Raw genomic sequence first — 24775 nt, 5'->3', positions numbered from 1 at the left:
AGCAAGTTCTAGGATCTTAGTTTGTAACTTTTATAGCTTAATATGTGAAACCCTTTTCTAAATTTGGCTGCTACATTTGAACCTAGGTAGTAGTGCCGTAATATAGGAGACAATCAGAGGTGTGTTTGTTTTCCCTTATCAGGAAGTGTGTGTGTGTGTGTGTGTGTGTGTGTGTGTGTGTGTGTGTGTGTGTGTGTGTGGTGTGTTCTACTGTTTCAGAAAGAATCATGGCCTTTCAACATTTTTGTTCTTACATTAAAGCCTTTCAAGAGTGTGGCACTGTGATATACTGCACTTGATTAAAGGATCCAATCAGAGCTGATTCACCAAAAGTCCATTGATGGGATTAATGGTTTCTAATCATACTTTCATATCTTCAATTAGCCCTATTTCCTGTAGTTTCACAAATTTTGTGTTATATGTAAGTTATCCTTTATAGGGGGCATGAAATCCTTGCATTTTTAGTGTATAATTTGCATGATTTTTTTACTTGAAAAATAAAAAAATTGATTTTTTTTAGCTCATTGTCATCCTATGGTAACTGGCCAACTTAGTATAAGTTTTATTTTACAGTTTGATTATGTGTACTTTTGCCCCTCCCTCAGTCTTCTAACACGTTCCCCTCAGTCTGGTTTCTATTCTTCTCAAATGTGAAATAAAGCATTCTCAGATTCTACAAGTAACACGGAAAGACACCAAGAAATTGCTGGGCAAGAAATATAATTGATTATTCACTCTTTACAATTTAAGTGTTCACAGTACGCAATCCATTTTCACTATCTATGGAATGAAAAAAATAGTAACTTCTAAAGTCCTTCTGGCTTTTGAGTATATCTTAAGATTATTGACACTTTGGATACTTGACTGATTTATCTCAATCTCTTACTTTTTCAAATGATTGAATTTAAAATTTGGAACTTCATAGCCAGTGATTTCTTTAATATTTGCTTTGTTCCCAACAGTGCCCTTAAAGATAGCCGTTTTCCCCCAATGACAAGGGATGAGCTGCCACGGCTTTTCTGCTCAGTATCTCTGCTCACTAACTTTGAAGATGTCTGTGATTATTTGGACTGGGAGGTAAGCCTATAGAAAATTACGAAAGCAAAATTAAGGTAACTCCTGAGTAGATGTTAAACACTATGTCCAGAAAATTATTCTTTTGGCTCATTCTCATAGATATAACTCACTATTGTATAATGGAATACAAGTAAAGAATTTCTTAAATGGCAAAGTGCCATGTGTTGTTTTAATCCCTAAATATGGTCTTCATTTTTTTATCCTACCACTTCACCTGAGCACTTTATAAAAAAATGTTAATAATTAGTAAGAAGGACTGACTGGAATTTATTTTTCTTTGTATTTCCATTCCAGTGCATTCTGGTATAACGGCCACCAAATTTTTAGGTAATCAGAGGATACATTTTTGAAGTAAGAGCTATTTAGGATTGTATATCTCTCAGGTAAATGATCTCATGATGACAAAGTATTAGTTACTTATAATTAAATAATGTGAATTTATTCTTGGCTACCTTAGTTTATGCACTTAAACATACAACTATATCTAGAGTATCTCTCTGCTTTTGTAAATACCAGATTATATTGATCTTATTTTTATTATTCTATAGTGGGTGGGATCAGCTTGCTAATAGATTTGAGGGTTGACACCATTATTTGCTTTGGTGATTAAGAGAATGGAATTGAGTGTACATCTAGAAAAATTTATATGTACACATATTCCCAAATTACTGAATGCTTACTTGGTAGACTATGCTTTGTGCTTCATGTACAGAAGTGGGAAGATTTTGATCCCCACCATGGAGCACCTTTCAGTGCAGCAGCAGAAAAAAACTGCATAAGCAAAATAGGAGGAAATAAAGGATAAGAGAATGAAACAAGGGATTCATTTTCTCTTATACCATTCCTAAATGACATTATTGTATCATTATGCTATAACATGTTTTCTTTTTGCTGCTTGTTTTAGAAGGGCCATCCCCAGTGGTAACTGAGACATTTTGCCTTGTGGCTAGATCACCATCTACACAGTTAATTGGACTTGAAATTTATTTTTGGCTTTGCCCTGATTCCATGTGAGACTTTAGACACTTTCTCTGTTTACAGAACAAGATATTTGTAAAGTTCTTGATATTCATTTTAAAAACTCCTGTTAGAACTTGCCTTTATTGACTAGGATGAAATAGTCTCTTCTGGGTTTTATGGTGGGAGTTTTTGGAGAATATGATAACATTTTACTTTTTTTGTAATGGAAGAAAAAAATTCATAGTGTTGATTCTAGCAAAGATGGAATGTATAAGATCATTTGCAGAACTAGAATGTCCCGATTTGTGATTTCCTTGGTAAGTTATGTTTTTGTTATTTGGCTTTTCCCCTTCCTCTCAGATGAGATATTGCTATATAGCCTAAACTGTCCTTATGATCTTCCTGCCTCAGCCTCCAGAGTGCTGAAATTCTAAGCATGAGCGATCACACCCAATCCTCAGATTTTCTTAGGATAAATCTACTAAAATTATGGGAAAATTCCCCAGTACTTTATTTTTAAATAATCTTAAATCAGGTCCCCTACTTATATACATTACAGTTTAGATGGTTCTTTTACTGCTTCAAGGCTTTTGTTTCCTTTTTTTCTAGCTAGAATTTTATTTCTGCTTTCTAGATTTCAGGGGACAGTGTCTTCATAATTTGAGTGGGATAGGTGACAATAAGGACAGAAGCCTGGCATCTGAAGTATGACTAAGTTATAAAACACATTGGCTCTTACTGGTAGCCATTGAATTAGAAATACTGTCTGGGCACATGGCTTATGCATGTGTGTGTTTCTTCTGTGGATGTATATTGTGTGTGTGTGTGTGTGTGTGTGTGTGTGTCTGTTTCAAGAGAAGGGGAAAGGGAGATTGCAGTAGCTGTTAAATAGGTATGGGTAAGCACAGAAGAAACTGTTGTCTTCTTGAGCTCAATTCAAGTACTATCTACAGCAGAAACTGTCCTTCAGATATATCAGTTTTCTGTTAAGTGGATGAGAAGTAAAGACATAAGAGTCAGTACTCTTTCAGGTGTGATTGTTCCTCTTTGAACACTTGCTGCCACCTTGAATTTCTCAAAGGTCCTATTTTGCTTCTGTTTAGTTTTGTGTATTTGGGGTATTATTTGGGGCTAAATATTTCTTTTAAGTAATACTCTCTTTTGTTGAAACTAAACACATACTTTTGTATATTTAGATATATGCATTTGAAAGTGAATTAGGTATTGCTAGACTGGCTATGCTAGCAAGAAAAGATTTTCCCTTTTAGCTATTTATCATTATTTCAATTAAAAATATTTAAGCACAAGAGTAATTTGTCACATTTTAAACTCCAAAAAATGTGAGTTGGAGCCAGTACTGTTGGCTCATGCCTGTAATCTTAGCTACTCAGGAGACTGCAACCTGAATTGTGGTTTGAAGCCAACCCAGGCAGGAAAATCTGTGAGACTCATTTCTACTAAACTACCAAAAAAGCCAGAAAAGGAGCTGTAGCTCAAATGGTAGAGCAATAGCCTTCAGCCAAAGAAGGTTAGGGACAATGCACAGGCCTCTAATGAGTTCAGGCTCTAGGAACAGCACCAAAAAATTGTGAGTTGGTCTTTTTCTAATTTAATATATATTTTTATTGTAAAGATACTGTACAGAGGGGTTACAATTACATGAGTAAGGTAATGAGTAAATTTCCTATCGAGCATTGTTATCCCCTCCTTTGTTTTCCCCTACCACCCCTTCCTGCCCCACCTCCCCAAGTTCTCCCTCCCTCCCCCCCCAAAGTTGTAAATGTAAAGTTTGTTTTCAACACAGTGTATTGTACATCTCATTGTTACAATGGGTCAACCTGTATCCTTATTTCAACATTTTGTTATTTCCCTTCCCCTCCCCAAATTAGAAAAATGTATATACAAGATGCAGGGCACAGAATCAAATACAGTGAAAACAGGGGTTATACCATGGGGGGAGAACATACAAAAGAAACAAAAAAACAATCACATAGTATATTATAAGTACATTAAAAACAACAGCAAGAAAGATAAAACCTCTTGGGTCCCTATCTTGGGGTTCATTTCACTTAGCATTATCTTATATGGTCATATGTACATAGCTTTTGACCTTTTCTGCTTGTTCTAGACATATACAGTTATTGCAAATAAGGGAGACCATGGGACCTATGTTTCTTTGGGCCTGGCTTACTTCACTTAATACAATTTTTTCCCAAGCCTTTCCTTTTCCTAACAAATGGGGCAATATCATTCTTTCTGATGGAGGCATAGAATTCCATTGTGTATATATACCACAATTTCTTGATCCATTCATCTACTGAGGGGCATCTGGGTTGGTTCCATATCTTAGCTATAGTAAATAATGCTGCAATAAACATAGTTGTGCCGGTGGCTTTAGTATGGCCTTGTTTGTGATCATTTGGGTAAATGCCCAAAAGTGGGATTGCTGGGTCACAGTGGAGTCTTTTGAGGAGTCGCCATACTTCTTTCCAGAGTGGTTGAACAAGTTTACACTCCCACCAACAATGCACTAGGGTTCCCTTTTGGCCACATCCCCTCCAGCACCTGTTGTTATTAGATTTCTTGATTATAGCCATTCTAACTGGGGTGAGGTGGAATCTCAATGTTGTTTTGATTTGTATTTCTTTTATGGCGAGGGAGGTTGAGCATTTCTTCATGTGTCTATTGGCAATCCTTCTTTCCTCTTCAGAGAAGTTTCTCTTTAAGTCTTTAGCCCACTTATTTATCAGGCAGTTGTTTCTTTGAGGATTTGTTTCTGGGGGATTTTTGAGTTCTAAGTATATTTTAGATGTGAGACCCTTGTCTGTTGTATGGCTACTGAAGATCTTCTCCCAATCTGTGGGCTTTCTATTGATATTGTTAGCTATGTACTTTGCCATGCAGAAGCTCTGCAGTTTCATGCAGTCCCATTTGTCCAACCTTTCCTTGATTTGTTGTGTTTCCAGGTCTTTATTAAGAAACTTTTGGCCTGTACCAAGGATCTGTAGAGTTTGTCCTATTCTTTCCTCTAATGTTCAGGGTGTCTGTTTTGACTTCAAGGTCTTTGATCCATTTGGAGTTGAATCTGGTGCAGGGTGATAGAGAAGGATCTAGCTTTAGTTTTCTGCAGGTATTTAACCAATTTTCCAGCACCATTTACTAAAGAGGCTGTCTTTCTTCCATTCTCTTTTTTTTAGGTGGCTATAAATGTACCATTTTGGTTGAAAATAGAACTCATTTATTGGGGGAATGATATTCTAAGGTTTTCTTTGATAATTCTGAGAAAAGCATGGCTACTTTAAACACAGAGTGCTAAATTGGAATTAAAGTATATTTTTAAAAGTATATACTTACACAGTTCTACTTGTAGATATATGCCCAAATGAATTGAAAACAGATATTGGAACGAAAACTGAATATTACTTAGTCATAAGAAATTAAGTACTGATGCACACTAGAAAATTAATAGACTTTGGAAAAAATTATGTTGAGTGAAAGAAACCAGACTCAAAGGCCACATATTTTATGATTCTGTTTATACAAACTATCTCAGAGTTGACATATCCACAGAGAGAGAAAGCAGATTCATGATTTCTAGAGTTTGAGGATGAATGAGAAGTGACTGCTTAATGGGCAAAGAGTTTCCATTTGCAGTGATAAAATAGTTCTGAAATTAGATAGTGGTGGTAGTAGTTGCAAAATACTTCGAGTATATTTAATGCCACTGAATTACATGCTTTAAAATGAGGGTCAAGTATGATGGTACACATTTGTAAGCTCAGCACTTGGAACATGAAGGAAGAGGAGTGTCAGTTTAAGGCCAGCCTAGGATTACATAGTGAAAACCTGCCTCATAAACGCCCCCCTGCAAAAAAATTAAGATGGTAAATTTTATGTTTTGTGTATTTCATCAGAATAAAAAAATGGAAAATAAATTTATATACACACACTGGCCGTCCTTAATAATATTAATTTACTGGAACAGAAAGCTGCAAACATTCAAAAGTATAAAGAAATGTAAGCCATTCATAATGATATCATTCTTATATAACTACTTTTAACATTTTAGAATGCAGTCAGAATCTCAGTGTCTGTGAATTCTCATGCATGGACCCAACCAACTGTAGATGGAAGCTATTTGGAAAAAATATTACATCTATACTGAATATGTAGATACTTTTTTGTCTTTTCATTATTTCCCATACAGTATAGCATATAACAACTATTTACATATCATTCATATTGTGTGTGTGTGTGTATATATATATATATATATATATATATATATATATATATATATATAGTAAATAACCTAGAAATCTTGGATGTATATGGGAGAATGTATATAGGTAATTTTTGAATAGTGTAACATTTTATATAGGAGATTTGCTTGAATGTCTTCATATTTTGGTATCCTGTAGGGGGTGTCAAAGGGACAACTATATTTCTTTCCATACTTAATCTGTGTCTTTGTATCAATAAATTTGCATATATGATTATGTATCTGAGATCATGTTGAATACAGTTACTATTTAAAAGATTTGGAAGTCTTTGTGATTCAGCTTATATGTAAATTATGCTATGATTTTCTTGTATTTTGATGGATCTACATTACAAAAATATACATTCACTTTGAGAAATTTCACATTGACAAATAATTCTAACTTTTTTCCCACCATAATATATCCCATTCACAGTAAATATCTAATATTAACCTGACATGCAGAGTTCCATATATGTTTATGCCACAGTGGAAAACAGTATCATTGGACAATTGTAATAGAGAATTTTAAAGTTAGTGATAGATAATGAGTTTGTTTTGTAGAAGCAGAAGATTCTGTCATAGAGCTTCTCTTGTGGAAATATGGCTTGAGGTTTGACCCCCAATGGTAAAGTGTGTTACTGCAGTAGAATTCCTAATTAGAGTGATAAAAATACTCAGACCAAGGCAGAACGAGGGCAGAATCTAGACGTCTTAAAGCACAGAGGTAGGTAACTTCACTAACAAGAAAGACATTCTTGTGGTCATGAGAATGATAAACATGACTGGTGGTAATAGTCACTTAATTTTCAGATCATCAGGAAAACAATTGGATTGCCACAGGGCTGGCTACCACCTTTCTGTCTTTTTCAATGAAGGTTAAGTTTAGCACAGTCTGTTTGGAGTTCTCCTTTGGTAATATGTCTCAAGTTTTATAATGAAACTTAAGAAAGTAAGATTTACTTTAGACTTTGTTTTAGGGACCAGAGTGGCTTCTCTTTTAGGATATAAGACATCTTTGGTAAATGATTTCAAAAATAGAATATTTTCAAGATAGTATTGAATTGATAGAATGACGCTTCTGTATGTTCTGTAGTATCTATAGGTATGAGTAATTACTAAAGATAGCACCACCACCTACACCTTGTGCCATACAGAAAAGTTGGAGGACTGTCACCCTTCCCAAGAATTGCTGATCATTGCATACATCATGATCTGCTTATTTCCCTGGTGATTATGAAGATGAAGAGTGAATAATTGGGAAAACAGTCATTAACTTATAAATTGGCCTAAGAGGATAATCAAATGAGAAAAATTGTTACCCCTAGGGAGAAATCCAACATGATCTATCTTGTATTTGAACACAAAAAAGTATTACTTTTATTCTGTGTTCTTCAGTTGACAGTGTTATCTTAATTCTGAATGACAGGATGATTGACAGACGTAGTACTTTAGAAAGAAAGAAGCTCATACAACATGTTGGAGGTCTCCAAAATGGCATATAGCCCGGAATTAATACAGTGAAACATTTGGGAGCTGTGTTTCTTTTCAAACATCTAAAAGGATATATAATCAGTGACATTACAATGGGTGGAGTTTGACTTCAGGAGTGATTCTAGGTGTGTCATCTCACAGCTGCTCATTTTCAGGATGATATAAATGAATAAGCTTTTGTTTGTAGAAGAACTTGTATGGCAAGTATGCCACCCATGATTTGTGGAAGCTAATGTAGCACATTGCTGACAGAAGTCAAAATATTTTCTAAATTGTAATCAGGCATCTTTTACTTTTGAGCTTTAGAGGAGATCATTTGGAGGCATGACAGAGAAATGTTTTCTATATTCTAAAGTAGATGCTTAGATCATGTTTCAATAGATTAATGACTTTCACAAATCTGAAGGTATTTTTCCTCTAGCTCCCTTCACCACTATTTCTTGGGCAGTATATCATAGTCTAAGCACAGAGTATTAGTTCTTTTTAGTGGTATACAACACCCATGTTGGGTGGGTGCTGGCCAGTAGGATTTTTGTGTGATAAATCTGTCCATAGACTACAAAGCTAGATTACATCCAAGTCTCTAGTCTCTCTCTGTCCCTAACATATCCAAACATCTGTCATTGTACATGAGGCTTGTGGATGCCTGGTACTCAGAGAGCTGTACTTCATGTTAAAAGCAATCTCTAATGCACACCTCTTGAGCAATCACAGCTCCATTTCTGACGTATTTGCTTGCAGTTAATAATAGGGCTCTTTTGTAACAACCTTCATGAGAATAAACAGATGAGATGAATAAATTGGCTACCATCATTATCTTTCATATATTTTAGAAGCTAATGTTCTCCTTTTCACACTCACTCCCTTCATAAAGGTTTGCATGATTTAGCTCCTCTTAATGTACTCCTGAAACAGATTTTCCATTCATACACAGATGGTTAGCATGACTCACAAAGTCACCAAGTGAAAGGACTTCTAGTTATATGTATACATTCTGTTTCTTCCCTCAGTTGTTTTTCCCCAACTATGATGTTCATCATATTTTGCCTCTGCTCTGCCTTAAGATTCCCGCTTTTTTATTTTTTAAATATGTGTATCAAGATCTAGAATTTTGTGTAAGACAACATTTTGGGTAATTTAATCTTTGTCTTGATGCTCTTAAGTTAAATGCTTTTTCAAGGGCTGTGGGACATTGGGAAAGGGATGCTTTGTGTTTCCTAGCCATATACAAAGAATATGCTGTGCATCAACAAGGTAGTGTATAAGAAGATTGGTGGCGAAACAAACCATAAAAATAACATAACTTCTGAGAATGTGATGTAGTGCTTAAAAATGCCTATTAGCTATTAGTACCCATAAAGAAGTGGGCATGTTAGTTCATCCTCAGGCCTCTCTCCCTTCCTAAATTCCACTCAGTGTGTTGTTTACAGCTTGCATGTGTCCCCAGCATTTAATAAAAATAGTCATGAATTTGGGGAACAAGGAGAGTTGGGCTTAGTTGCCAATTGCCACTTCCCAGCTCTGTGACCTTTCTAGACCTCAGATACTATATCAGGAAGCTAAAAACTTGGACTAGGTAATACCTAAGGACTCTGGACTCCCACAAAATATTATTCTGTGACAAACTACCTTCTCTAAAATGGCTTTGGTTTCAATTATATCCAAAGAACTAATCACCAGTAGCCATTTAAAAGTCATAAAAAGAGAGCCCTAAAATTTAAAAATGACCATTTTCAAATTAAATATAGACAGCAAGTAAAACATAGTCCAGTGTTTTAATGGTACATTCTAGATGTCTTTCCCTAAAATAAGTCTGTCTGGGAAGGAAAATATTCTGTCATTAATACCTCTATTTTATTACTATATCTTGGTTTAAGTCGATATTGCATATCTAAGTATAAGTGAAACAAGTACACTTTATAAGGACTCACTACAGTGCTTCTTTATCTTCTTCATAACTTCAAGATTAATTTATTTTAAAAACAAATTTTGGGCCAGTCCTGGGGCTTGAACTCAAGGCCTGAATGCTGTTCCTGAGCTTTTTTTTTCTGCTCAAGGCTAGCACTCTACCACTTGACCCATATCTCGACTCCCAGCTTTCTTGGTGCTTAATTGGAGGTGAGTCTCACAGACTTTTCTACCTGGGCTGGCTTCAAGCTGTGATCCTCAGATCTCAGCCTCCTGACTATCTACGATTACAGGCATGAGCCATTGGCATCCTGCTAAGATGAATTTATTTACATAAATTTATCCATGTAACTTTTTATTAATAAGTCCCTTTTGTAGACTGAGTGAAACCGTACTGAGTCAGATAATCAATGTATATTTATAACATGAATAAGATTTTTCTTAATTTCTTATCAGGAAAGCATTACTTCATATTGAGTATGATTGTCAAGAGATTTTTCTGTCCCCCTTCCCTAACCTTGGAGAAGGAAACTAGGTCACATTTCCAAGTTTTGAGAAAAATGTATTACTTTGCTTTTCTTGAGTGTAAATTCACTTTCTTTCTCATTCCTTTTTTCTTCTTTTCCCAAAACTGGTAGGATGCATTTTTGTAACTTTTGATGAAAAGTAGGCTCTTTATTTAAAGGTCATCTCTGTTTTCTGAATTTTACTTGGGAAGTTCAGGATGTTTAATTTTTATAGAATGCTTATTATAATTAATCATTACAGAGAATTGAACTTTTTCTAAAATCATACTCTAAGCTGTCACTAGTTCTTTGCAAAACCATACAGGATGAACACTTTGATTTCAAATGATATGTAAACATGTTTGGCTTCATAGCCTTTCAAAGCAGCTTTTCATTAAGCTTGCTTTATTTAACATCTTAGTAATTTTTAAAAAGTTCACAGGGGGTGATTATTAGATATTTTAGGTATTTAAAATTTGTGCGGCAGCTATTAGTTAAAATAAATGTTATCAGATTGTTGTTCAGTGGCCTTTGTGAATAAATTGGCAGACTTGTTTTCCTGATAGACAAGATGTCTAAGTCTCCTACATGAATCAAAATTGGCACTAATTAGGCCTTTAGTAAACTCTGCAACAGCCAAGAATTCGTCCATGGAGACTGAACTAAATTTCTAAGCTAAAGGTGACTAATTTGCTGGGATCTTAGATCAGAGCAGCACATGTATTTTGGTCAAGAGGACCTTTGTAATTATTTTCACAAAATAGCAAGAAAAAATAACTCAGCTGAGGTGGATGATGAGCATTTTTATAGTAAAATATGTTAAAAGGCTGTGTTCAAGTAACTTTTGGATGAATTTTTAATCAATTATACTTGATTTATGTTTCTAATATTTAGTGTAAAAAGCTGATCAAAGTAGATACATAAAGATCATTATAAGAATTTTTCTTAAAATGGATAAAACAGTCTAAAATGTAGTTCTTGGAGATATCTTAGTTGGTTCAGGAGAAAAAGATTTTGTCATTAAGATAAAAGTTATCTCTAGGTAGTACTAGGATTACAGATCACCTTTTATTTTCTCCATTAGACTTTCTAAGAATGAAGCATATACATATACATATATATAGTAAGAATATGTAGAACTTGAGTAATTTTATAAACAGAAATTTTATGTGTGTAGTAGTGTATGGTTTACAAAAGTAACAGTTACCGATTCAAAATTGCAGCAACACTTTAGATGATAATTTGGTCAGATTTTACATACCTGCAGAATTTTAGACTTGCCTCTCATACTGAGGGGCAAAGTAAAATACTACAGCTGCAAGGACTTGATAGGAAGCTTTACATACTATGAAGTCTGAATGATTGTTTCTTAGTCTCAGGTTTGATGGAAAGGGATTGGTTGGTTAGGATCTAAACAAATCATTATCAGCTTCTGAAAATAAGCTCTTAAATTTTCTTGTCCAAATAATTATTATTCAAAAGTATAACTTGGAGTAGGCCCAAACTTGATCTATTTTCCTCCTGAGTGTTGAATTTGCTTTCTTGAAGTAAAGGAAGTCACTAGTTTAACACAGCTGAATTAGGCTGGGGCAAGTTCTGGAAGATAAGTTCAGGAGGTCACCATGGTGCTTAGAGGATTTTGTGGTTTTCAGAGGGATAACACATGCAGTTTTTCCTACTAACTATATTAGAGACACCAGACTCTGAGTCAGTCCCATGGATTATCCAGTACAGTATTTTGTGTTTCCCTGAGCTGTTTTGTGAACACACAGGAGTGTCTTCAGCGATGCCAACTTGAAAAGGTTACAGGGGATGCCAGATATCCTAGTTCCTCTCATTAGGAAATGAGTTCTTTCCTAAAGTTCAGAGAGACTAGCATATTGAGCCTGGCAGGTCATTCTAATGTAAATGGCCAGTAACTGGCTGTGTGGTTAATTACAAAACATATTGTACCAAATGATTTCTTCCAGAAATACATGTCAAACCATTTTGATTCTTTGACCTCTTGATACTTTTCATGTTTTTCAAGATGAATTCACTGAAAATGAATAGAATGAACTATAGCCCTATTGTTACAGAGAAACCCAGAATTTGGTCCTGAAATGGGGGAAGATGGGACTGACTGTGGCATTGGCTGAGACACAATTCCACTTAAGGAAAGAAATTGCTTCTTTTGGCCAGGATATGATCAGAAATAGATTTAAGCTTTGAGGGTCATAACTGTGGAGGTAATTGTGGACCCAAATGCTCAAAGGTCTGCATGGAGCCTACTCAACTGCACCAGAGCACATTTTATCCACATTTATTGCTTTTAGCCAGATGATTCCCCCCCCCACCCCGCCCCATGTTTCAACCTCTTCAGATTGTTAGCTTGCTGATTAGGCTCACAAGTAAAAGTGAGACCCTTTGGTGGCATTGCTAGCAGATTGCAGGACTAGCACTTGCCTTATAGACAAAGTAGGGTATATTAAGCTTTGACTATGCAATTGTGATGAGTATAATATGGACTGTATATTGTAATGGGGTAGAAGAAGGCACATTTTGAATGCTCTTGTGTTGAGGGTCGCTGCATTAGGGGATAATAGTTTTAAGTGAAGCCATGTTTATAATAAGAGGAAAGATAGCAAGGATAAATGAAATCTGCAGACAGTCTCTGAGCTTCATTATGGCCATTATTTATAATCTCTTCTACCAAACCTTTTACTATGTAGCAAAATTGATTAATTTGCATATATCTCTTTCCTGTTTGCCCATGTGCTCTCTGGTAGAGTAGTGAAAATATAGAGAAATGGATAAGAGAGGAAAGTGGATGGGGCTGAGGCCAGGTTGAGTGGGGAAGCATAATCCCCCAAACTGGATAATCAAGCACAGAATAATCAAGATATATTTGAGGGTCTTAACATTAATCTTGATATTTAATCATTCTGAAAAATGTAAAAAATACCCAAAAGATTAATAAAAAAACACTTGATATGGAATGGTTCCACAAAAAATATGGCTTTCTTTTTATCATGAAATAGGAATCTGTTGAACTGGTCTTAATATTCTCTCAGCACACACAGAGCTCTTAATTCCATATCCTCTTATCTATAAGTCCTACATTTAATTTACTACCATTTGAGTTGATTTATAGCTCTGCTTAGCAAAAGTATAGTCTTGATTAAAACAGTATTATTACAGCTGAAGGATTTTGAAAGCATTTTTTTCTCAGACCTTGTAATAATTTTGAAAATGACCTGTGGACTCTCATAGGCTAGGTTTGCAAATCTCCAGGTTTTGCTCACTTGGCTGTACTTTCGTTAGTGGTAGTATTAAGTAGCAGTATGTTTGTTGACATAGTTTTTCTAGATCTTTCCATTTGTCATTAAAAACACAAAGTTATTTTGGTAGAATTTTAGAGCAGATTTACTTCAAGGAATCCTAGCTCCCTAGTTAGCTAATCTCTTATCTAGTTAATAACTGCTACTATACTTTTGCCTCTTGGGAAGCTGCTGGACATCTAATCGGTCCAAGGGAGGATTCAGTTGCTATGCATGAGGTTGTATTTTGGAGTTGCAGCTGTGACATATGCCTCCCTGAAACAATATGGATTCTGTTTGGGTGCTCATTTAGTGCAGATGACTGAATTTGCAAAGGCAGTGATTTCCACAGTTGGCCCAGAATTGGACATTTTCTACGGCATATAGCAACCATTTTCTATTCTCCTGGTTTGATTGTACTATGTGATGGTTTTGTGGCAGTAGTGGTAAAGAAAATTCTGTTTCACAACAGGTGATAAAAATGATATGGTTTGATTCTGTTAAGAATCATATTATTGTTCTGATTCTACTAGTTGGGGAAAAAATGAACCATGTTAGTTTTGGTTTTATAAAGCCCCAAATTGCTAAACTTACAGGGGCTTTCAGTTGTTGAGAATTGGGGGAACACAGAAAACAAAAGTTGAAAATGCACTCAATGGGAGAATTTTTATTTTTAAATCAAATTTGATGGAGGTGCCTTCTTATAATACAAAAGTAAAAGAAGCAATCTTATTTGTGATTAATTTTTGTTTTTGTTCAGCATGTCCTTTGATTTTGATCTAACTTCATATAAATAGCTTTATTGATACATAATTCACAGACTGTAAATTCGTCTTAGCCTCTTTTAATTGGTAAATTACTAGGCTTTAAAATCTCTGACATTTTGTTGAAGAACATAGAATGTACTCCTATGAAGAAAGGATTTACATGTCTAAATTACATACCCCCCATTTGCCTAAGTCATTTTTCCCAGTACCCATTGTTTGTCAGAGCTAGGATAGTTATTAGGGCTATCTAGATCAATAAGGATAAAAATCACTTGGGGAGTTGTTCTTTTTCCAAACTATACTTGAAACATCTTGCAATTCTAATAACCTCTGCAGCCCCTTCCCCACTTCCTACCAACCTAGTCCTGTTGATTTTGTCTGATATTCTCACCTCACTGATAGGGATACAATCTCCTTCTCACAGCTTTTTGACTAGACATCTTAATAAATACTGAATTTCTTTCCAATTTTACCATGACAGATGTTTTTGATAAATGGAGTTGAAGATTCAAAATTCACTTCAGTGAATGATGGAGCATAAATTGCTTCTACTGTGGATTAAAAAAAACAAATTATAAAGAATCTGATATTGTCCAAGAAAATAATTTCAAAGTAACTGATCAGGAAGTTAGGAGACAGAAAGTATTGCTAATTTGTCATTACCTCAGTGCTATGTCAGCCACTGGGGATGTCCTTTATTTTGCAAATGCCTTAGAGCTAAGCACTCAGACTTCTCAGCTCTCCACAGTGATTTCCCACAGTGTCTGGGAAATTTTGTTGTGTTAAGCTTTCTAAACGGTTGCTCTGGGCACATTTTTTAACAAAAGAAGATTCATAAGAATATTGATATTAAATATATAGAAGGCTAGCCATCGAGATATGTTTTAATACAAAACAAAGAACACTCAGAAGATCTGACAGGCTCTAATGGATAGATATGTGAAGGTCCAAGGAAACAATGAATTGGATTTCCCAGAAAACATTTTATTACAGAAAAATTTGGAAATTTTCAGGTTGAGGGTAGATACAGCAAGAGGATATAAGTGACCCATTTTCCTGTTTTAGACTTTTACATCTATATACATAGAAAGGATAAGATCTGTGATTTTACTCACCTGTTCTGAAAAGAATCCTCCATTCTGGGAAATAATGTTCACCTGCTCTTACATCTGCCTTCCAGGACCTTGGACAGCCTGATACTCCACTTGGGAACTGTTGAACTTAGACAACCACAGATTTAGGAGAATGTAATAGAGTGGTTGTACTTTGGAAATTGCATTTTTATTGCCATCTTGGCAAAGAAGTTAAGAATTTTAAATCTTTCCTTAGCCTTGTGTAAGAAATGAAGAAAAAGGACAGGTTTCTTTTGATTGTAAACTAAAAGAAAAGCATACTGCTTTTAAAAATATTGCCAAGATATTGTTCACATTTCTTAAGAAGACTACCTTTTTATCATGGAAAATTTGTTTCATATTTCTCAAAGTAAATAGTGGTTTCTAGGTTAGGGTAATAGACTGTAAAAATGCCCTGTCCCAAACTTATTCATGCTCTTAAATTCAGTTGTACTGTTTGATGTCCAACTGGTGGTGTTCCTTTTTTTTGTCAGTCTTATCTGATACTTTTTACTTGCCAACATACAAGTCAAAATTTGAATGGGGATAGACACTTTGGGAGGGGTAGGCACAAGAAATTTTGAATGTAATTTGATGTGCTGAGTGGCCTGCTAAACAAGATGGTTGCTTACTTTCTCTTTGAAGTCAGTTCACTTTGTTTAGCTCCTTAATATCATGAATCATAATCTGGGAGTTGGAGCAGGATTCTTGGCACTGCCCCCTAAAAGATGTTTGAGTTTTCTAACTACAATAGCATAACTGTACCCATTTGGGGCCCATACAAGTCAATATTTTGCATCTCCATTGAACATCGTAGTGGCTCATCAACTCAAAGCCAAAGCTTTGGAAAGAGAAAACTGATATGCACTTCAAAAATCAAGGGGAAAGGAAGAATTGCATTCTCTTGAAAGTTAAATTATAACATTTTTCTGTTTCTATGAAGAAGATTGTACTAATAAAACTGCCCATTTCTTTCAGGTGGGTGTACATGGCATTAGAATAGAGTTCATCAATGAAAAAGGATCAAAACGCACCGCCACCTACCTACCGGAGGTTGCAAAGGAGCAAGGTCACTGTTGGACTTTATTTCATATGATCTGATGAAGAATTTAAACAAATTGACAAATTGAAATGTAATATTTGACCTTGCAGTTATGCCTGATAATTGATCAATGTCAAATTGCAAGAAGTGACTCTTTTATCACTGCCACTGCAATGTCTTTCAAATCAGTGACTTATACTAATGCAGAATATCTCCACTGAAGTTTTGAACAAAGGCAAAGATATATAAAACTTGGGCCTTACTTAGTTGATGATTTGCTACTAATCTGAAATTCTATTTTTTCATATTCCATTATTCTACAAGTATTGTTATGGCATGAGCAAGCCTGGAGCTTGACAGACCGCCATGTAGTGTATTCCCATTGTCAGTATCTAATGTTTTATTCTTAGGTGGTTGCCACTACTCATTCCACTAATATTAAAACTGTAGGTTTCCCATTAGGGCTGGGCCATTATGAGTAAGTGAAGTATTATTATTTTATATGCTTGGTAATTACTAATAAACAGACATTTTCCCATTACATGGATATAGCACAAGTCTTGATGAACCAACACAAACTTCACTCGATAGTATTTTTGTCCTTTCTAGCTGCTACTAAATTCTTATATTAACTGAAAGGAATATCTTTTGTCTAATAGAGCTTTTCTTCTCATCAGAAAGCATTTAAGATTTGGTTTGCCTATGTTCGTTCATGTAAATATGAGAAATATAATAGTAAAAGTTAACCTCATTAAACTCCCAAATAAGAAAGTTAGTTCTTATGACAGTTATAGATTTATTTGAAAATGTCTTAATCCTGCAGTACTATTGAATTCATAAAGCATACATAAGTATGGTTACCATCCTTATCTGAACCAATAAAAAATGCCCTTGAGCATTGCATGCAAATTTAAATAGATTGATTCTGTAATTAATTAGGAAGATACCATTACAACTAGAAATTACCATCTAGTAGCAAGCGAGTCCTAAGTAAGACTGAGTTATTACAGTAACATCTCTTGAAGAGTATAGTGGTTATTGTTTGTTACAGACATAATTTATCAGTCACTGCCTATATCTTAGACTCCTTGCCTTCAAATATGGTTGAGATCAGGAAACCAATGTTGTTAGATATTGTGGATAGCTATTATTGAAGATATGTGGTGATAGACTTGCTTCTGTATAGGATGAAATTTTAGCTGTTCTCTATGATTGTTTTTAGGCCCAAATGAGTTGATGGAATTTGGGGACAGTGATAGCTGACATCTACAAAGTCATTTTGTATTTAACCAAAGGTGCTTGTGATTTGTACTTAACTGCTATTTTATCTGATCAACTCTCCACAGGATGGGACCACATTCAGACTATAGACTCGTTACTGAGGAAAGGAGGATACAAAGCTCCAATTACTAATGAATTCAGGAAAACCATAAAACTGACCAGGTATAGAAGGCATTTTCTCACATAAAGCTAACTAGTACATTTCCAAGTATATGTCTTGCAACCCTTTTATATCTTTGGTCTCTCTAACTGTACTTACTTTCCTCTTATAAAATAGAGGAAATGAAGGCAGCGACATACTGAGGATTGATATAATGGGACTCTGCTTGGCAGAAAAGCCTGTATGATCTATGAGTCCATCCTTCCCATCTTTATCTCTGTGTGATTACTCTGGCTTTGTACCAACAAGCCCTCTGAGACTTTAGACTACCTTACTAGAGAAAGCACCAGAATTAGCTATTCTGCCAGCTTTTCACATTGCCTAGCAGAACCCCAGGATTCTGATAAGCAGTCTTTGAATTTGAATTTACCATTAGAATTTTGGCAGTGATTGAAGAATACCATGAAAGCTTATTGAGAAACACAATTGAGCTAAACTTGAATACTAAATAAATTTCAGCATGGAATAATAGGGATTCTTACTTAAAAAGGAAAATATCAAACATTTTAGGAAAACAGGTTGCTGTTTCCATGTATTTCAATTCTAGAGAACTGTATTGAATGCCTCTAGTCTAAAAATGGACTATTCTCAGCTCTGAGCAGTTACAAATTTGAAAATGCCTCCATTTCTGCTCTCCCTAACTTTATAGTGGGGAGAATAGAAGGGCATGTACAGAAATAACTATTACTATAAGGCAGAGTATGATGGATGATATAAGATTATAAAGCCAAGAAAGAGGAATTCCAGGAAGGAGTAGAGGAGTAACAGAAGGTTTCAAAGAGGAGGTGGATTGAGAGCTGTGCTTGAAGAGTGGGTACAATATCTGAGGAAAAGGGATTTCCCTAAGATGTTGAATGAAGGCATGTAGGTGGCAAAGTACAAAGCAAGTCTTAAGCAATGTGAAATACTCCTACTTGGCTAGTGTTCAGTGCACATATAAAATACAGTATTCAAGGAAAATATGGCCCAGAAGGTGAGTTGGATCTGACAGTCCAGACTAGGCATTTGGTAGCAGCTGTAGATAAACCAGATAGGTTTGGAGAAGTGTATGATTGGAACTAGAAACAGAAAAAATAGCTAAGAAACAGCACTGTCATGGAAGTGTCTGTGGCAGCAATTCAAATGAGGTGCATTGAAGGGAAGTCAGATGGGACGAAAGGCTGGGGCAGATATTATAGAAGAAGTGGCAGGATTTGGTTATCATTTAGAAATAAGGAAGTCAAGGTTTTCATCTGGATAAAAGAGACCCAGGTTATCTGTTGAAGGGACGTAGTGATGACAGGAGGAGACTTAGACTTATGTTTCAGTTCTGGATTTAAAGTACTCCTAGGAATGTCTAGTAGTAGGTCACTGAAAATGGGGAGGCGCAAAGCTTATGACTAAGAGATAATGCCTTTGGTACATCTTCAGAGATCATAGCTGAAGCTATAAGGATCAGATTCTCTGAGAGGGACAAAATATAAAGTCAACTACGTAAAGATGCAAACTAGGAAAATCCTATAAAGCAGAGCTAGGAGGAGCAAGGAGATGAAAGAGGCAGGAGCAGATCTGAGATGGCTAAGAAGCCATCTGACAGGCATGAAAGAACTAGAGAGCTTCAAAAACAGAGTAGTAAGCACTATCATCGTGGAAAGGTCAGATACAATCAAGCTGCCTTCCGATAGCTGTCTATGGAAGAGTAGTAGCAGAAGCACTTGGCCAGAAAGTAGTTTGAGAAGTGCATTGAAGGTAGAAACTACCTTCAATGAAAAGAAAGCTAGACTTAGGGCAAAGAAAGAGTTCTGGATCTAGCATTAAGAACAGTCATAGTTAATGGTTAAACCCGTTTATGTGTGGACAGGAAGGAATGATAAATGGGGGAAAGATGAAAGATCTGTGAAGCAAATACTCAAGTGAATGAGATGTAGATTAGGTATTTTGTTCCTTCCTGTAAGCAAACTAGGACTAAAGAGGTATTCAATTTTGCAGAATATTCAAACAAGGAGTGGGAAGAATCCTAGATTCAGAGTTTGGATTTCTGTGTTGTGACCTCAGCTTTGGTACTTACTGGTGGTATGACCATGGGAAGTCACTGATTCTTTCTACACCTCTTGTTTTCTGATTAGGTATATCACCTACTTCTTGATGTTAACTTTCTCTTCCCTGATTTTCTTTTAGGTACCGTAGTGAAAAGATGACCTTGAGTTATGCTGAATACCTTGCTCATCGCCAGCATCATCACTTCCAAAATGGCATTGGGCATCCCCTTCCTCCATACAACCATTATTCCTGACACTGAGCCGCACAACCAGTCATTGGGCCTCTCTGCAGACCTCTTCCCAGGAGACCCTCCACCTTCTTGGTCTAGCTATCTCTTTTACTGTACCATTTTATGATGATAGTTTCCGTTGCCATGGTGAAACTTCGACATTGTCATTTAAGATCATCATGGTAACGGGTAGGAAAGTGACATTTGTTAAGAAGATCTTGTTTTCTTATTTTTAAGCATTGATTTTTTTTGCAGCATCATGTATAACTTTTGGGATTTTTCTTTTCTTACAATATTAGATAGAATTTTGCTTTGCTATCTCAAACAGGTTTGTCTTTATTGCCTTTCATCCTTTACTTTTTCTTCCTTCCTTCCCACCTTCTTTTTTGACTGTGGATGGAAGAAAGTGTGCAGTTTTTAAGGATCTTGTTTAGATTTGTCTAGTAAGTTTTCCTCAGTAAGAGAGTTATTTTTTGGTAGATGGGTTTGGGAGTAATTCATATCAAATTCAGGTCTTTGTATATTACTCTTGAATTTGCCTAAAATTCCCTTTGCTATGACAGCTTCATATTTAGGTCATCATTCCTTAAGAATTTATTTTTCCTGTGGTTAATATATATGAATGTTAGTAACAAACATTTAAAGATACATGATAGGGCTTGTCACAGAGAAAAAGAACCATTTATGCCTACTATGCTGGTTGTCATGAAAGACTGCCTCACCCCATTATAGAATCAGTTCATAAACTAAATCACTGTTTTAAGAAAGTACCTTTCAAATATGCTACAGAAATCAGTTTGAAAAGCAGCAAATATTAGGAAGAAAACAGATGCAGAACTTAGTGCCTTTGAGAAAATAAAATTAAGAGGGGTTCAAAAAGGCAATGTAGAGAAATATTCTTGTAAAATTTATTGTTTCTATATGGGAAACAAGAGATTAGACAAATTCCTTACTCTTAATGTATTTTTTTAGCTGAAAAAGTTATTTTGAGCAAATAACCAAAAGACATTTGTCTATTTTCTATTAAGTTAAATTTGTTAGGTTAAGGTTTCAGGAAGTCACAATTGGCCAGAGATAGTTTTCACTACCATCTAAAGATATGGTAAAGATAATCTAGTGAAACAAAAGTTCATACATACCATGACTTCAAATATGTTTGCTTGCCATGGAGACAATACCAGAGTTTCAGAGAGCCTATAAAATAGTTTGAATCTCTTTCTGCACTACATACTTTTGATAGAAACACATTTGCTTTGTTGATAAGATGTTCTGTCATACCTGTAAAGATGTGGTTGCATTCAATTATGCTAAAGGTTAGAGCCTAGCTCATATGTGGGGCAAGTCTTCCCATGATGAGCACAAGGAGAAATTAGTGATGTCAACAGAAGGTCTATATGTATATCCCCAGGGGGGAAAAACATAGATAATTTTGGCAAAAGATGGCCTTGACTTTATGGTAATATATAGAGAGATAGAGATAGATAGATATATATTTGGGGAAAATATATAATTTTCAAACAGGAAATTGGTGTATCAAGTGATAAAAGTATGCTGCAGAATATATATTCTAAAACTGTAGAAATGTCTCTGAATATTGAAATGATGTAGCTTATACATATAGTTGCTGTGACAAGTGACAGACTGCTAATTCAGAATTCAGAACCCTTTTTCTAGTTCATGAGCTAGTTGGCTGACTCCCTTCTGCTTATCACTGGGGCAGAGCACACTACTTTAGTGTTTGATGAGAATTCTTAGAAGTTTGATGGTGTTCTTTCATCCACAGCATCCATTATTTAAACAACCATTTTCAGTTGAGATGCCTTAAGAAGCCAATTGCTAGATAGCCTGAAATGCAATCTAGGTAGCCAGTTCCACTGAAAAGAGATGAGTCAGGAAAATGAAATCCTTAGACTTTAAAAGAAATGAATTCAAAATGCAGTCGTTTCTACTTGGGAGCATTTTGGAATAGATTAGTCTTTCAGTATAAAAATAGGAGCTACCTGATAGGAACTATTTTGCCCTTATAGGGAAACTGAGCACAAGCTGAATGATACTGTTTGCTGCAAAAAAGGTAAATGAAACAAACTAAAGAGAGACAAAATAGACCTAGACCAATATTATTGTGAAATCCATCTTAACTATCATCTCATCAGTTCAGCAGGCTCCTCATCCTGGGTGAGCTTATGGTTAGAAGTTTTTTTTTTTTTTAAAGAAAAGATCTATCACACACATATGTGTGTATGTGTACATATTACTTACACATACACACATATGTGTGTATTTATGTATTTAACGGTGCTAATCAATCTTGAGCAGGTCACGTGACTGGTCATGCAGACTCTAAAATCATATCAGATTTTTTAAAATTCTTGATATATGCAGATGTTATACAGATTTTCATACCAGTGTAATAATGTTATACTGAAGATATAACCATCCTGCAGGCTTCAAAGGACGAGGTCAGCAATATTTCCCACCATGGCTTGGGGGAAAAAGGATAGTTTTGTCTCCTTTTGTATTCAAGTTGATGCACAATGCATTTTTTGTGTCTACATAGCTGTTGACTAAAAGACTTTGTAGTGTAAAGGGTGTTATACAAACTGTAATGGTGTGCTTTAAACAAATGGTAGACCTTTTCACCTTTGTTGTGTATTACAAAGCTGTTAAATATGTGGTTTGACTTAACTTTGAACATGTGGAACTACGTAGCATGTGTCTTTAACTTGGACAAACATTCTAATTGCACAGGTTATGTTCTAGCCAGTTGTGGTTTATTCGTTGAGAAACACAAATGTGAATTGCACTCTTACTCACCGGAATATCGTATAAGTTCAGTGATCTTTAAATGCTCAGAAGTAATACTTGAACTTCATATTGAGTAGCACAAAGTTTACATAGCCCCTTGTAAATGTTAACTAGTTACACTTAAGTTTTCTGTTTTCCAATGTAACTGGGTATTTTTTCCTCTTGGAAAATAGTATGTGTTTTTTGGTATGTAGCAAAAGGCTTCCATTTCTGGAAGGGTTTTCTTGTTCTTAAAGTCAGCCAGGTACCAGATTCTAAAGGAATAATTGTCCCCTCTCCCCCACCCCTCAAGTGGCCTTCTGATTGCGCTGAGAACGTGCTACTGCCCTCTCTAGTCTCCCCTACCTTGAGAGGACGGTGAAATTGATGGGGGAAGTACAAAGCTTGCTCTCTTCCCTCACTCTACTTAAAGCAGTTGTGAAGTTTTCAGTCCAGGGCATACAGTCCCAATGCCCAGCACACCGGAAGTTTGTATACTGGCCTCTTGTCTTCAGATGTGCAAGAAATTTGAAACTGTCATCTGGAATAGATTCCATCTCTTATGTGTGTTAGATCAAACCAAAGAAGCCCCCAGCCATGCCCAAATGCTGCTCCAAAAGCCTGCCTTCCAGTCCTTACAAAAAACCTTGCAGGATTATGTGTGTTCACTTTTTTATTTTTGTACAGTTTCTAAGTGATTTTTGCTAGTGATGTTAAATTGAATTAAGTTTATTTGAGGGGTGTGAATGCCTCCTCCATTTAAATAAACTGGTGACTTTACTTTTATTTTTTAAAAGTGGAAACCCATTGTGTGCCTCTCGATTTAAGGGTTTCTGATTACATTATTCTTAAGACCAGCATTGATTCTTTATATACAAAGATATGTTTTCCTTGTTTTTTATTACTGTTTCAGAAAAAAAAAACCTTTTATTTTGCTCTGGACCCAGTAAACTGCGCTGGTATATAGATGCACTGAGAAAATAAAACTTTTGTAACCACCTCTAACTGCTTTTGTATATCAAAGTTGATTACTTTTGAAATATTTGGATCTAGTTTCTAAGTTATTTTAGTGTTTTATATGTTCCCCAAAATTATGTTGAATAGGTCACCAGCATATTGAGTTATGGGTGAGATTGTACTGAGCAAAAAGCTACCTGGAGTAGCTCCTCTTTTCCTTCTTTCTTAGTAACCTGTCTTTTGATTACAGTAAGACATCACAGATTACCCAAAATCCCCTTCACATATAACTAGGTCCTCCTTCCTTCCACATTTAATTGCTTAATAGTTTGAAGAAACTATTGGAAATGGGCATTTTATATGACATGTATGGCTTTAAAATATTAAAAAATGTGCAAAAAGAAAAAAAATATAAGGTTTATGTGGGTCTGTAAGGTATGGCTGTGGAAAGATATTGTAGTAGTTTTGACACTATTGTTATTACCTTTAAAATCATTTACCCAATAAAATGTTAAAATCAAGTTATCACATCTTGTTCGTTGGTTGGTTTATTTTGGTCAGTTGTGAGGCTTGAACTTAGGGCCTGGGCACTGTCCTTGAGCTTTTTTGGTCAAGGCTAGCTCTTTACTACTTTGAGCCATAGCACAACTTCTGGTTTTCTGATGGCTAATTGGAGATAAGAGTCTCACTGACTTTCCTGCCCAGGCTGGTTTCAAACCATTCCTCTGATATCAGCCTCCTGAGTAGCTAGGATTATAGGTGTGAGCCACTGGTGCCCAGCTTCTTGTTTATTTATTTAACTTTTTTTGTTGGTTTTGGGGCTTGAACTCTGGGTCTGGGCGCTGTCCCTCAGCTCTTCAGCTCCAGGCTAGCTCTTTACCACTTGAGCCACAGCACCACTTCCAGTCTTCTGAATGGT

The 24775-nt window shown here is 35.6% G+C and overlaps 1 protein-coding gene across 1 annotated transcript in view; it reads left to right on the top strand.

Moving 5' to 3' along the window:
- Ammecr1 (Alport syndrome, mental retardation, midface hypoplasia and elliptocytosis chromosomal region gene 1) overlaps positions 1–24377 on the top strand; it is a 129993-nt gene extending 105616 nt beyond the window's left edge. Inside the window, exons 3-6 of the mRNA XM_013025896.1 lie at positions 963–1077; positions 16363–16453; positions 17773–17869; positions 20025–24377. Of these exons, the coding sequence (XP_012881350.1) occupies positions 963–1077; positions 16363–16453; positions 17773–17869; positions 20025–20139 (418 nt within the window). The 3' untranslated portion in view covers positions 20140–24377. The remainder of the gene's footprint in view (positions 1–962; positions 1078–16362; positions 16454–17772; positions 17870–20024) is intronic.
- The last annotated feature ends 398 nt before the right edge of the window (positions 24378–24775 follow it).

Source organism: Dipodomys ordii, unplaced genomic scaffold, assembly GCF_000151885.1.
Source record: "Dipodomys ordii isolate 6190 unplaced genomic scaffold, Dord_2.0 Scaffold88, whole genome shotgun sequence".
Taxonomy (NCBI): domain Eukaryota; kingdom Metazoa; phylum Chordata; class Mammalia; order Rodentia; family Heteromyidae; genus Dipodomys; species Dipodomys ordii.
This window is presented reverse-complemented; position numbering and strand designations above follow the sequence as displayed.